The 15,704-nt window shown below is 43.6% G+C and overlaps 1 protein-coding gene across 3 annotated transcripts in view; it reads left to right on the forward strand.

The window, feature by feature from the left end:
• MBOAT1 (membrane bound glycerophospholipid O-acyltransferase 1) overlaps window positions 1-15,704 on the forward strand; it is a 116,861-nt gene that overhangs the window by 56,965 nt on the left and 44,192 nt on the right. For all 3 annotated transcript variants that reach the window (XM_055406101.2, XM_088831395.1, XM_088831396.1), the window contains 2 exons: window positions 9,065-9,210; window positions 10,087-10,164. In XM_055406101.2, coding sequence (XP_055262076.2) covers window positions 9,065-9,210; window positions 10,087-10,164 — 224 coding nt within the window. The remainder of the gene's footprint in view (window positions 1-9,064; window positions 9,211-10,086; window positions 10,165-15,704) is intronic.

Consider the following 15,704-nt stretch of genomic DNA (forward strand, 5'->3'; position numbering starts at 1 on the left):
CTTTACTAATTGTTGAACTTTTAGTTTGCTTCTTCTTGCCATTAGATATAATATTGAGGTGTCGTGTGTGTGTGTGTGTTAAAAATTTGGTGCACATTTCTAATAGGTATTTGTGGTTTTAAAATTTACAGTCTCACAGACTGGATCGGAGGGGAGTTTGGGGGAAAATGGATACATGTTTATGATGTATAGTTGAGTCTCTTTGCTGTTTACCTGAAATTATCAAAACATTGTTAATCATCTATATTCCAATATAAAGCAAAATATTAAAAAAAATAAGATTTACAGCCACAGACAGATAATACAAAAAAATAGAACTTTAAACGTTTTCCCCTACGAAACTTAATTTAGTTTTCAAGCTGAATTGCCAGTTTTAGGCAGCTCACTTCCTGTTCAAGGCTCTGAAGGTTTGTCTCCCTCGACACCTGGGAATGAGTTGCAGACCTTAGTGCTCTTGGCGGGCATCGGGTCCCTGTGCCGTTGGGACTTTGCTGGCCTCCACTCCATCTTTGTGTTCCTCTAGTGTGCTTCTCTATACAGTTGGCCATCTCCCCCGGCTGCGTTCTGAGAAGCCGGGCAACCGTCTCCTCTACTGTGATACCTGCATGCTTCCTCTAGGCTTTTCTAGGAATCCCATCCACTTAATGGTCTGAGCATCTTTCCTTTTACCTTTTTGTCCCGGTGTCTTAACTGTTTGTCCTGTGTGGTTCTCTGCTAAGTCGCTTCAGTCACGTCCAACTCTTTGCGACCCTGTGGACTGTAACCCACCAGGCTCCTCTGCCCATGGGATTCTTCAGGCAGGAATACTGAGGTGGGTTGCCATGCCCTCCTCCATGGGATCTTTTTGACCCAGGGATTGAACCCGCAGCTCCTGCATTACAGGCAGATTCTTTACTGCTGAGCCACTGGGGAAACCCCAAGTGCTAGTTCAACCCCATGGAATCTCTCCTTCAGTCTGCTGGCCAAACACTTTTATCAACTTCTGTGCTGAAAAATAGCTCTTACATCATTAAGAGCTTTTCTGCCCTCTGGGATTATGGTAAAACTCCATACTTTAAATTCTTCACTTTTGCTCTTGAGCTGTGAAGATAAGCTTTCAGAATTAAAAAGGAAAAAGAAAAACTTGCCTAAGTTTCTGGAGACTGCTTTGACTTTCAGATTTATCTCTGTTTTAGGTTTAGAAAACCCTACTCAGGAACTGGAAAACCCAGGGATTGCCTCTCTCATCCTAGGCTGCATGGCCTGTCCCTGGGGAAGAAAGGAATGTGGAGGACTTGGGCAGCTGCTTGAATGATGGGTGGGAAAGGGAATCAGTCCAAGGGCAACAGTGAGACTGGGGAAGCCAATTCTTAACAACACAGCAGTTAAGTGCTGCGACTTAACTGGTGACTGCGTATTAAGTTTTTATCGTATGCACAGTTTGTGTGTTGTTGTTCAGTTGCTAAGTTGTGTCCAACTCTTTGTGATACCGTGGACTGCAGGGCACCAGGCTTCCCTGTCCTTCACTGTCTCCCGGAGTTTGCTCAAACTCTTGTCCATTGAGTCGATAATGCCATCCAACCATCTCATTCTCTGTTGCCTCCTTCCTCTCCTGTGTTAATTGAGTGGATATAGAATAATATTAATAGCAAGTCCTTGTCAGTGCCAGGACTGTTTTGAGTGATCTTCTACATTAACTTTTTTAGTCCTCAACTTGAGAAGGACAACTACTATTTTTTTTTTTTTTTTTGGTCCATACCATGTGGCATGAGGGATCTTAGTTCCCTGAGCAGGGATTGAACCCTGCCCTGGGAACTTGGAGTTTTAGCCACTGGACCAATTGGGAAATCCCTAGTACTGCTGTTATTACCTCCACCACAGGTACTAGGAGCCAGGATGAAATGAGCTTTGTAACTCTTCAACCTGTAAGTGGTGAAGCTTGGTCTTACGGCCCAGTCAGACTCTTGTTGAGTCTCTAATAAGTCGTGTTTGACGCTTGTGACCCCATGGACTATAGCCCACGAGCCCACCAGGCTCCTCTGTCCATGGAATTCCCCAGGCAAGAATACTGGAGTGGGTTGCTATTTCCTACTCCAGGAGATCTTCCCAACCCAAGGATCAAACTCATGTCTCCATTGGCAGGCGGATTCTTTACCACTGAGCCATCAGGGAAGCCCTGGTTCTATTTCTGGTCAGGGACTGGGAGGTGACCAGTACTTAATTTAATTATTATTGAAGGGAAATCCTTTTCTCTTGTATTTGTGACAATTTTGGCTTTCTTCTTTCAGGAGTTTGATCATTTCATAAAAGGTGGTTCTCTTCCTGTTTAGGAAGGCATCATCTCTTTATGGTTTTGGTTTGTTCCTATCTTAATATGTATTTCCTTACTAACTTAGCTGTTTCTCTGATGAGGGTAAAGAAACCTTCATTTCAACCACTTGGAGTCACTAGGGTTTAAAATCTGTATTATCTCAGGTCAGTGACTTGTTTTCCAGAGTTGTGGTTTTTTTTTTTTTTTTTAATATTTTTAAATTTATTTGGCTGCGACGGATCTTAGTTGTGACACATGGGGTCTTCAATGCGGTATGTGGGCTTTAGCTCCCAGACCAGGGGTCGAACCCAGGCACCCTGCACTGGGAGCAGAGTGTTAGCCACTGGACCACCAGGGAAGTCCCGGAGCTGTGTCATTTAAAAAACCTATTTATTATGAAAAAGGTTAAACATAAAGGTGAACATGGAGATATCAGTAGAGCAAACTTCTCACGTGCCCAACACACAGCCTCAACAGTTTTAAACTCATGGCCAGCCTGGTTTCATCTACACCAGGGGTTCTTCACCTTGGCACTATTATAGACTGGAAAAGTCTTTGGATGGGAGGCTGTCCTGTGCCTTGTAGGTTATTTAGCAGGATCCCTAGCCTCTACCTGCTAGATGCCAGAAGCACTACACCCATCCCCACTTTCTGGTTATGACAACCGGAAGTGTTCCCTGGAGAGCACACCCTCCCGAGTTGAGGACCACTGACTTATACCCACTCCACTCTCCCTCCCTGTAAGATTATTTGGAAGTAGATCCCACAGATTAAATCAAACCCATTTGTGGATTTATTTCTGAAATGTAACATTATATATAAAATACAACGTCTAGTTTTGTTAACCCTTCAGAGAGGAAAGAAGCAAAGATCTAACAATGTTCGTATATGACTCTTGGCTGCAGAGATGGTCATAGTTCCTGCCACCTACCAGTATTGATGTGAACTAGGAAACACAAAGAAATGGACATTGTGCTCCATTGTGCATATTTTTTTAAAACTGTAGTAAAGTATATGTGGTACAGGGTTTCCCATTTTAAAGCATGTAGTACAATTCAGTGCAGTAAGTACACTCACTCTGTCATTACCAAATCATCCATCTCCAGAACTCTCTTCATCTGTAAAACTGAAACTCCAGACCCATTCAGTAATAATCCTGTTCTCTCCACCCCTCAGTCCCTGGCAAGCACCATTCTGCTCTCAGTCTTGATAAATTTTACTTTTCTAGGTACCTCATATGAAGTGAAGTGAAAGTCACTCAGTCATGTCTGACTCTTTTTGACCCCATGGACTATACAGTCCATGGGATTCTCCAGGCCAGAATACTGGAGTGGGTAGCCTTTCCCTTCTCCAGGGGATCTTCCCAACCCAGGGATCAAACCCAGGTCTCCCGCAGTGCAGGCGGATTCTTTACCAGCTGAGCTATGAGGGAAGCCTGGTACCTCATATAAGTGGAATCAGATATTTGTCCTTCTGTGTCTGGATTATTTCACTTAGGATAACATTTTCAAGGTTTACCTGTGTTGTAGCATGTGTCAGAATTTCCCCCATTTTAAGGTTGAACCATATTCCATTGTGTGTATTTATACCACCTTTCGCTTATCCATTCATCTGCTGATAGACATTTGGGTTGTTTCTGCCTTTTGAATGTTGTGAATAATGCTGCTCTAAACCTGGTGGGCAGATATCTCTTCAGGACCTTGCTTTCAGTTCTTTTGGGTATACGCCCCAAAGTGGAATTGCTACATTATAATTTTTTGAAGAACCACTGTACTGTTTTCCACAGCAACTGTACCATTTTCGATTCCCACCAGCAGTGTACAGGATTCTAATTTCTCGAAATCCTTGCCAATGCTCATTATTTTGTTTTTAAAATAATTACCATCCTAATGGGTGTGAAGTGGTATCTAATTGTGGTTCAGCGTGTACCTTTTAGGATGTACCTCTAGTAATCGAAAAGTAATTCTGCTAGAACCTTCCTGCTAGGACTCAGTGCTGCCATTGTATGTTTTCACTTTTGCCTTAGAATAGTTTGCTCTGGAACCCTCAGCCTGCCATCTGAAGGTTGGCTAGAGACTCACTGCTGGGAAGAAGGTGGAGGGGTGGGTTGTGTTTGTGTATGGGGGGGAAACTTTTAATCCATATTGAAGTGTTGCATTTGGGCACCAAGAGTTCAGGGAAAAGACTCTGGTCAGATGTGGAATCAGAGACCATTAGGGCTGGAAGAGGCATGAAAGACCACTTCAAAAGGAATTGAAACCCAGAGCATGCAAGTCTCCTCTTGACTTGAGGGTAGTGACAATGTCTTGCTTACTGTCCCCAGTATCCTATGGATAGAGTCAACCAGTCAATGTTTGTGAAATTAACCCTTGAATTACCTAAGGCCACCCAGTTGACCTTTTAGTGGCAGAACTAGGACATTCAGTTGGTTACACATGATATTACATTGACTATTATAAAAAATAGCAGATTGCTCCCATGGCCAAGTGAGTCTTCTTTTTCTCTTTTTCAATCCCTAGGGTAACAAAGTCAGATGTGATTTTCCCACAGTGAGGCCCGCTCTTCCTTGGAGATAGGTTTAGAGGGGTCTTGAAGATAAGCAGCCTGGCTCAGGAGACTTGGGGTTGGCTGAGTGATGGATGCCAGGGTTTGATCACTCTTAAATCTATTTCACTTCATCCTTGCCCTTAACTTGCACAGTCCAACCTCCCTGTCCTGTGTTTTGTGTTTTTCATTGTGGAAAAGTCCAGCTCATTATGGGTGCCTCTGTAGGACTCTATTCTTCTAAACCAAGTGGTCTCCATCCTCCCTGCATAGAAGAATCACTTGAATGCTTTGAAAAGTCCTGTCACCAGGCCAGTTACATCAGAATGCTTGAGGATGGGGCCTAGGCAACAGTATTTTTAAATGTTCATGACATTCCTCAATTTTCATTTATTTCCTGATTGTTCATCTGAATCGCATCCCACCTTAACCGTGAACTTCTCATTTACTTTGGATGTAAAGGCACACAGTGTTAATGTCATTTTACAGTTCCTTGTGGGTTCTCTGTGTTCTGTTGCCAGGTAGACTATAAGCTCCTGCAGGCAGAGATCATGCCTTCTTTCTCCTCTAGCCCAGTGGCTCTCAAGCTTGAGTGTGCATCACAGTCTTTTGGGGGGTATGATAAAAGCAGATTGCTGGGCCCACTCTGGAAATATCTAACAGGTCAGGGATGGGACCCGAGAGTGTGTGCTTCTAACAGGTTTGCAGGTGAGGCTGCTGGGCTGGGGCCATACTTCTGAGAAGTGCTGTTCTAGCCCCTGAGTGTGAGTGAAAGTCACTCAGTCATGTCCAACTCTCTTTGACCCCATGGACTATACAGTCTGTGGAATTCTCTGGGCCAGAATACTGGATTGGGTAGCCTTTCTGAATCACTCCTCATGGCCAGGGATGATCAGTGATTACCGGCTAGCCAGAAAGAATGGAGCAGATTTCTCCTTGATTGTGCTTCTGAGTCACTATGTTCCACTGTGGACTGGGTCCCTGGGCTGAGAGAATGAAGGAACGTGTGATTGATCACCTACAGATGATTGTAACTTTGACTTTCTAGTTGCTGGTTCCTTTACATTCAGAACCTCGCTTAGACGGTTATTTTCTGTTGTGTGTGCATGAAGTTTTTTTGCTTTAAATAATTTTTTTTTTTGATGTGGACCATTTTTTAAAGTCTTTATTGAATTTGTTTTAATATTGCTTCTGTTTTATGTTTTGGTTTTGTGGCCCTGAGACATGTGGGATCTTAGCTCTCTGACCAGGGATCAAACCCATACCCCCCTGCATTGGAAGGTGAGATCTTAACCACTGGACTGCCAGGGAAGTCCCTATGTGTGAGTTGTCGGCTGTACATTTAGTCTGTAAAGAGATATGACCATATCACAGAAGAGAGGATCAAACTTCAGGTAGAGAGTGAGGGTGGGACAGTAGTGGGAACACGTTTTTGGAAAGACTGGTGGAGAATGATCTCCAAATAGAGGGGAAACTCAGCACAGTCAATTCTTCAAAATAAAATTCTCTGAAAGTATTTCCTATGAATTATAAGGAGTATTCTTGTTTTCTTTTATTGCGAAAACAGGCTGGAGTGGAGCTGATGTCGCCTACCTCCAGCCCTACCATGGAGCATAATAACTGATGAATTTCACTAACAGCCACAGTTTTTTTGTAGTGTGAAAAACTGTCAAGGCTGAAGTTGATGATTTATTCAGATACTATATCCTTGATCCTTTCTAAAAGCAAACTGATGCTGAAGTTTTCTTTCTGAATACTCTGAAAAGTCTAGGGTTAATTTAATGGTTAAACCTTTCAATATATTTTGTGTTAAGTCCCTTGCTCTTTCCTAAGGGTATCAGTTCAGTTTAGTCGCTCAGTTGTGTCTGACTCTTTGTGACCCCATGGACCGCAGCACACCAGGCCTCCCTGTCCATCACCAATTCCCGGAGTTTACTCAAACTCATGTCCATTGAGTCGGTGATGCTGTCCAACCATCTCATCCTCTGTCGTCCCCTTCTCCTCCTGCCTTCAATCTTTCCCAGCATCAGGGTCTTTTCAAATGAGTCAGTTTTTTGCATCAGATGGCCAAAGTATTGGAGTTTCAGCATCAGTCCTTACAATGAATATTCAGGACTGATCTCCTTTAGGATAGACTGGTTTTGATCTCCTTGCAGTCCAAGGGATTCGTAAGAGTCTTCTCCAACACCACACTTCAAAAGCATCAATTCTTCGGCACTCAGCTTTCTTTATAGTCCAACTCTCACATCTATACGTGACTACTGGAAAAACCATAGCTTTGACTAGATGGACCTTTGTTGGCAAAGTAATGTCTCTGCTTTTTAATACTGTCAGGTTGATCATAACTTTTCTTCCAAGGAGCAAGTGTCTTTTAATTTCATGGCTGCAGTTACCATCTACAGTGATTTTGGAGTCCCCCAAAATAAAGTCTCTTGCTGTTTCCACTGTTTCCCCATCTATTTGCCATAAAGTGGTGGGACTGGATGCCATGATCTTAGTTTTCTGAATGTTGAGCTTCAAGCCCACTTTTTCACTCTCCTCTTTCACTTTCATCAAAAGGCTCTTTAGTTCTTCTTCACTTTCTGCCATAAGAGTGGTGTCATCTGCATATCTGAGGTTATTGATATTTCTCCCGGCAGTCTTGATTCCAGCTTGTGCTTCATCCAGCCCAGCGTTTCTCATGATGTACTCTGGATACCTAAGGGTATCAGGAAATTGTAAATATTTTATAGTTTCTTTTAGGTAAAATATTTTTGAGAGAGAGGTTCATCGAGATTTTTCTAAGGAAATATAGTGCCTGTTTTACATAACTAGATAGTTTTTATATTGAAAGTTTAATGCAGGGCTGTCTCTTTTTCTGAGGGTCTTTGGAGGTACCCCCTTGGATTCGGGCAGTGCTCTTATTTGGTGTTAATTTAAAATGAGAAAAATTAGAGTCAGAAAACAGCTGATGAAGGACTTATCTAGTTAAGACTTCACTCCCTGCAGCGGGTTGCAGATTTGATCCCTGGTTGGGGAGTTAAGATCCCATATACCTCAGGGCCAAAAAACCAAAACATAAAGCAGAAGCAATATTATAACAAGTTCAATAAAGACTTTAAAAAATGGTCCATATTAAAAAAAAATCGTAAAAAGCCCCCCAAACCAGCTGATGATTGTTTTGGAGAAGCATTTGATTTCTTAGGTGCCAGTGAGGGAAAGGGCTTCCCTTATGGCTCAGCTGGTAAAGAATCCGCCTGCAATGCAGGAGACCCTGGTTCAATTCCTAGGTCAGGAAGATCCGCTGGAGAGGGGATAGGCTACCCACTCCAGTATTCTTCCCTTATGGCTCAGCTGGTAAAGAATCCGCCTGCAATGCAGGAGACCCCGGTTCAATTCCTAGGTCAGGAAGATCCGCTGGAGAGGGGATAGGCTACCCACTCCAGTGTTCTTCCCTTATGGCTCAGCTGGTAAAGAATCCGCCTGCAATGCAGGAGACTAGGTCAGGAAGATCCGCTGGAGAAGGGATAGGCTACCCACTCCAGTGTTCTTCCCTTATGGCTCAGCTGGTAAAGAATCCGCCTGCAATGCAGGAGACCCTGGTTCAATTCCTAGGTCAGGAAGATCCGCTGGAGAAGGGATAGGCTACCCACTCCAGTATTCTTGGGCTTCCCTTATGGCTCAGCTGGTAAAGAATCCGCCTGCAATGCAGGAGACCTGGATTTGATCCCTGGGTTGGGAAGATCCCCTGGGGAAGGGAAAGGCTACCCACTCCAGTATTCTGGCCTAGAGAATTCCATGACCTGTGTAGTTCATGGGGTTGCAAAGAGTTGGACACTACTGAGCGACTTTCACTTCACTTCACTTCACAGTGAGGGAAGCCTCAAGGATTTGATTCATCTGCATCTCAAAAAGAATACATTCTTTATCTTAGGATAATGCTAAGGGCTGGGGGTAGGGAAGACGCTCAGCAAAGTCAACTAAGGCTCTTTCCAATAAAAGGTCTCCAGTTTGTCAGTGGGAAAGCAACTTTGCCTCATCTCAAAGGATTGGAGAAGAAACTTTTGGGTTTGTCACTTCTTCTACCAGATGAGGGTATGGTTATCCTTTAACCTCCTCCAAACGAATGCTCTACTGAGCAAAACATCCATGTCTGAGAGGCATCTTGATGTAGAATCTGAAAGGAGGAAAAGAAAAGGCACACACAGGCCAATCAGCAAAGGTTCTGATGCTCACTTTTTCCCCGTACAGGTGAATTTTGTGGCCTGCCAGCTCTTTGCTCTATTTGCTGCTTTCTGGTTCCGCCTCTACTTGAGTCCTGGTAAGACCAGTCCTGATGTCCGGCATGCGTTTGCCACCATTTTTGGCATCTATTTTGTCATCTTTTGCTTTGGCTGGTGAGTATGAACCTTCTACATTCTAAATGTTTATCATTTGCGTGTTCTGTGGAGATATTCTTGGCATTTCCCAGACATTAGGGAAGAAAAGATATGACATTTACTCTTATTGTAAAATAATGGGGATATTGCAGGAATCTCCAGACACTGAAACCAATAAATTGACTCTAATAGAAGTTAATTCAGTGAATTTTTCTCAAAGTTAGGCTTCTGCTGATCTCACCCAGGGTCATGGAAATGGAATGCTCTAAGGTTAAACTTTCCCAGCAAGGAACTTTTCCTAACTGTTATAGCTATTGGTGTTTTTCTTGCATCACTGCTAGAGATACTGGCATTAATCCTGGACTTAGAGTAGCAGAATAGTTTTAGGGCCAGTCTTCGGGAATGTCTCCTTCATTAGCAGGGAAAGCCTTTTCTCTACTAGGTAAGCTGGGCAGATCTCCTGGGAGGGATGCTTCTTGGGGAAGAAGTTCTAGAAATGAGCATTTCTAGAAGTTCAGCTTGAGGGAATTTGTTCAGAGTAGTAGCTTATGGCTCCTCCTCCTCCAGTGAAAATTTGAGAAAGGATGATGAGTATTTTGAATCACCCCTAGGTCAAAGTGTTGGTGTCTGGGGCTGCTCAGTTTTGGTCTTGATACTTTAAAGTTAGAAAGAACTCTCTTCTCTGCAGTTGGAGATCTGTGTCATGCCTTCCTAATGTCATTTCAAGGTATCTTACTTGCATAGAGTGAAAATACTTGATGTTTTTTTCTTTTAACTAAACACGCGTTGACTGATCACTTGCTTTCTGGTGGGAGTGGAGGTGGAGACAGCCAAGAGGTGTGTTCATATGAGATACGTTCAGGGTCCTCCCTTTCTCCCCACGATGCCCTGCAGGTATTCTGTACATCTTTTTGTGCTGGTGTTAACATGCTATGGAATCATGGTCACTGCAAGCATATCCAACGTTCACAGGTAAGACCCTGGGGATGAGCAATGCAAGGTGAGGTTTTCCATGATCTTTGAAATCTGTTTCCAGGATGAAGGGATGCCTTCTCCATTAGCCACATGTGGTATATCCTAAGTTCTCTGGGATATCTGAAGGGAGGGATGGAAAACCTTAAATTCTGGGGGTCTTCGGAGAAAGCTGTTTAAAAAAAAAAAGTGTGATGCGAACTGGGACTCGGGGAAAGAGAGTTTATCAGAATTAGGCAGCCTTATTTGTCATGGCACCAACCTGGAAAGCGGTCAGCTTATGGAATACTACTCAGCCATGAAAAAGAATGAATGATTGCTGCACACATTGCCATGGATGAATCCCAACATCAGTGTGCTGGATGAAGGAGATCCCACGAATTCTGTTCTCAAAAAAACAAACCAAGCTGTAGTGACAGAAATCAGATCGGGGAAACTGGCAGCAAGATGGCTCAGGGAGATGTGAAAGGGATCACGAGAGGCGTGAAGCAGCCTGGGGAGGGGATGATGGATATGTCTGTTATCTTGAACTTGGCTCTGATTTTCTGAGTATGACGTGTGTCAAAACTTTGGATACTTTAAATATGCCCAAAGAAGTGTTAAAAAAAGGAAGAAATATTCTTAACTATGATATTTTGACTTCAAAGTGCAGAAGTAATTTAATTTTACCTTGAAGGCTGCATGCTTGGACAGTCCAGAAAAATACCTGGAGTGGCTGTCTTGCCCTGTCTCTGATTCCTGTGGTCTTTCTGAAACCTCAGAATTAATTCAGCCTCTCAGTGACACTGGAATGTGAGCTCTGTGAAAACAAAGACTTTCCTCTCCACTGTGTAGCCTCAGAGCCTAGAACAATACCTGGCACAAGTAAAGACTCAGTAAATATTTATGGAATGAATGACTGAATATACTTGAAAAGACATTCATGCTTCGATGGCTTCCTTTTTGATGACTTCTCTGGAAAAGCAAATGCCTTATTTCAACCTCAGAAAACTCCTTGATTAATAAGACTATTAGCACAATAGTTTTCCTTCTTAAAAGCACTGGAATTTAATTTTTTAGTGTATCATCTTGTAATTACTTCCAATAAATTTCTGGGTTGCCAGGGAAAATATTTTTGCCTGCTTTTAACTTGCATAGTCATTGAACTTCGTATTCAAATGAACTTGGGAAATTTGAATTCTAATCATCTCTCTGCCAAGTGTCTTCCTTAAAGGGGATAGAGTCATTCCTTCAGAAGGGAAATAGGAAATCTGTATTTCTATAATTTGTTAAGAATGGATTTGGGAAATGCTTCATGTTATGACAAAATGGTTTTTTTTCAGTGGGAGGTAAAAATGCGTGGCTTTTCCTCCACTTGACACTGGAAGCAATTAAACGAGGAATAAAAATGTCGCATCTCTAAAGCAGGTTTCCAGCTACCTTACAAACTATAATTTGTCAGCTCTCCCTGCATCTTTGTGATGCTGGTGAGGTGGGGTCCATTTTTCAAGAGGGTCCAGCTGTATTTCCAGGCTTGCTGTGTTAGTCTCCAGCCAGGAGTGGGATCCTCCAGCCTTGGTAGGGAGAGCCCTTCACAGGCAGGCTCCGACTGCTTGTTTCTTCATGATAACATTGTGGTAGCAGAGGACCGTGTCATAAGACTGGAAAGAAAAAAGTGCCAGAACAAGTTCTCCTCTTTCTGTGCTTGTGTGGTTGCCAGTACTGCTGAAGTCAGGAGTGGTTCACATTTCCCAATGGAGGGAAGTTGTTTCCTCTTGCTGCTGGGAAAGAACACTAGGCAGGGGTCAGGAAACCTGGCTGTTTCTAGCGGCATGAGGTTGGAAAAGCCAGGCAGTGGCTTTGTATGTCGGGCTCCCCGCCTGTGTGTTGTGGGGTTTGTTGTTTAGTTGCTGAGTCTTGTCTGACTCTCTGCGACCTCATGAACCGTACGTAGCCTGCCTTGCTCCTCTGTCCATGGGATTTCCTAGGCAAGAACACTGGAGTGGGTTGCCATTTCCAACCCCAGGGGATTTTCCCAATCCATGAATTGAACCCACATCTCCTGCATTGGCAGGTGGATTCTTTACCGCTGAGCCACCAGGGGATGGTTTGAGCTTAAGTTCGCTTCAAGGTTGCTGGCTTCTTTGTGAATTGTTTTCCTCTGCCTTTCCCTGAGTTATGAGTTGTGTTCTATGCATAGCTGGGAATAGGAGGGGAAGACCGGTACTTGCTGCTATGTGGACCTAACCCACTGCAGAGCTGCCTGTTATTCAGGATTTATCTAGAGAGTTCATGGAGTACCGATGCTGTTTCCTTCCCAGGCCACTCTGTTGGGCAAAAATCACGGGGGTTCGCTTACCTTATATGAACCCACTGGAATGGAATACAGTACCTCCTGGGATGGAAGGCCTTGTGTGGGAACTTAGTGATGCAGTTACCAACTTTTGAGGCCAAGCTCTCTTAAATATGTTTCATTATTTTGATATATAAACTCTTATTGAGTATATCAGTACACAATTACATTTACTATTTCCTATCATTTTGGCAAATATATTCTTTCTAGGACAACTCTATAGGATATAGATTTTTTTTTTCCCTAAGATGGAAAATGATGAAAGCTCAGAGAGGTGAATTGGATGTACGTGCTCAGTCATTCAGTCGTGCCCGGCTCCTTTGCAGCCCGCCAGACTCCTCTGTCCATGAAATTTCCCAGGCAAGAATACTGGCGTTGGTTGCCATTTCCTACTCCAGGGTATCTTTCCAAGCCAGGGATCGAACCCATATCGCTTGTGTCTCCTGCACTGCCAGGTGGATTCTTTACCACTGGTGCCACCTGGAAAGCCCTGGGTGTACAAATGGCCCTGCAGTTCAGTGAGTTTTCACAAAGTGAACACACGCCTGCAACTGCCACGAAGGTCTGAGGATCGTGTTACCGTCACTCATGTTCCAATCTCTACCACACCCTTCCTTCCGAAAATAACTACTAGCCTGACTTCTCACACCTGCAGATGAGTTTGGCCAGTGCTTGGATTTGAAAGCATGTTGGTCTGTGCCCAGAATACACGCTCTGTCTGCTGCTCTTGGATTCAGATTTTTCAGGGGAAATGAATATTTCTTTATTGTCTGGGGACTCAGTACTTGGCCCCACCCTTGGTAGATGGGTCGTATTATAATAACTGAGTTGAACTTGCTTTTCTCTCTGGGTGAAGGGTCCCAGGAAGGCATGGGTGTAGCTCCTTTTGATTCGAAAGGATTCTGGAAAAGTTTCTCGAATCTTCTCTGTGCTACTGCCTTAACCCTTGTGAACTGGCTTGGGAAGGGGAACAGATACTAGAGGGAAAAGGTCTAACTCCATTCTAGTACTTCAGCTCATAAGGGAGTTTTTTCTTAAACATTTGCTTTGTGCACCATCTTCTTGGTCTGGAAAGGGTTATCGTTGAACCCAGGGAGGGAAAAATCATTTCTGTGTGGTAACATCTTTGCTTGCAAATAATGAAGAGAACTTAAGTTGTGGAATGCTTTACTGTATCTGCCTCAGCATCCTGCTTTCCCTTGCTACCAGATGAATGTTTATTATCCCTTCTTTACTATTCCTGAGATTGATCTAGTCTTCATGAGTTATTTTAATGTGAATTTGTGAATTTCAACATCATTCAGTATTAGAATATACATCTTTCCAGTTTTATTACATTTGCTTGAAAATCATCCTTGTGAATTTATGTCTGTTATTGATGGACTCCTGAACCATTCAGTTCTGTTCAGTTGCTCAGTTGTGTCTGACTCTTCGTGATCCCATGGACTGCAGCACACTGGGCTTTCCTGTCCATCACCAACTCCTGGAGCTTGCTCAGACTCATGTTCAGCAAGTCGGTGATGCCATCCAACCATCTCATCCTCTGTTGTCCCCTTCTCCTCCTGCCTTCAATCTTTCCCAGCATCAGGATCTTTTTCAATGAGTCAGTTCTTCACATCAGGTGGCCAAAGTATTGGAGTTTCCTGCTTCAGCATTAGTCCTTCCAATGAATATTCAGGACTGATCTCCTTTAGGATGGACTGGTTAGATCTCCTTGCAGTCCAAGGGACTCTCAAGAGTCTTCTTCAACACCACACTTTAAAAGCATCAATTCTTCGGCACTCAGCTTTCCTTATAGTCCAACTCTCACATCCATACATGACTACTGGAAAAACCATAGCTTTGACTAGATGGACCTTTGTTGGCAAAGTAATGTCTCTGCTTTTTAATATGCTGTGTAGGTTGGTCATAGCTTTTCTTCAAAGGTGTTTAATGTTCTCAGTTTAGTTGAACTAACAGTTAAGTGAACCTCTTGGTAGCCAAGGTTGCAATGAATTGGAGAAACAGATTATGTAATTTTAATGTTACGATGATATGTTAGCATAGAGCACTGGAGAAACACAAGCAGCTGAGCAGTGAATTGTGTTGAGAGTTGGGGTGGGGTGGATGGAGCAAGACTATGCTAGGTGATGTTAGACCTCAGCCATATCAGATAATTTGTGTCCAGATAGACCATAGGAAGGAGCAAAGAGTTGCAGGCAGAGGAAGGAGAAAGAAATCTGGCCTGAAAATTCAGGATTTAATTGTGGGAAGGGAGTGGGTCTGGTGTGTTTTAGCACACGATGGACAGGAACGTGGCTGGAGATGATCCAAAAAGGAACTGTTAAGGTAGAGCTTAGCATGTGAAGCACCTTGAATGCTATATTCAGGAGTTTTGATGTGATTAGACAGTAGGGAGTAGGCGTGGGGTGGATGAGCAAGACTTCTTTTTACACGGCTTTGTTTATTTATCTGTGGCTGCGCTGGGTTTGTTGCTGTGCCCAGGCTTTCTCTCATTGCAGACAGTGGGGGTTACTGTCTAGTTGGGGTGCCTGGACTTCTCATTGCCGCAGCTTCTCTTGTTGCGGAGTACAGGCTCTAGGGCACGTGGGCTTCAGTAGTTGTGGGCTTAGTTGCCCCAGGGAAGATGGGATCTTCCCGAACCAGGGATTGAACCCTGTGGCTTTTAAGTCAAGGAACATTCATTTATTGTGTGTTCATTCACCACTGGCAACAGTAGCAGCTAGTGGTGAATGAAACACACGTGACCATCCTTACTTTCATGGGGCTTTCAGGCTGGTAAGGGAGACAGTGGTTAATTGGATTATCACATATCTTTATATGTACCAGTTGATGAATGTTCTTAATGGCATGCATGCATGTGTGTGTGTACATTGCTGGTTTATACTATAGGGTGATCCTCTGATGGAGGCCGGGGAGTGAACAGGAGAAGGTAGAAATTGAAGCCTCAGGCATCAGCAGGGAGGGTCCTGAGCAGAGCACTGGGTCTGCTGACACCTAAGGAGGAGAGGGAGAAAGACAGGCTGAGCAAGAGCCTTGGAAGAACTGACCAGAGAGCTGGGAAGGAAACAAGGAGAATGGAAGCCAAGGGAACAAAGTGTTTCGGGAAGGGAGTGGTTGGCAATAGGATGATTTATGTTTTAGGAAGATCACTGTGTAAACAGGATGGTTGGTGAAGAGGATCTGAGTGCAGGACCTTACAGGTCCG

The sequence above is a fragment of the Moschus berezovskii genome, chromosome 23, assembly GCF_049115385.1.
Source record: "Moschus berezovskii isolate FMDL1 chromosome 23, NW_MosBer_1.0, whole genome shotgun sequence".
NCBI classification, from domain to species: Eukaryota; Metazoa; Chordata; class Mammalia; order Artiodactyla; family Moschidae; genus Moschus; species Moschus berezovskii.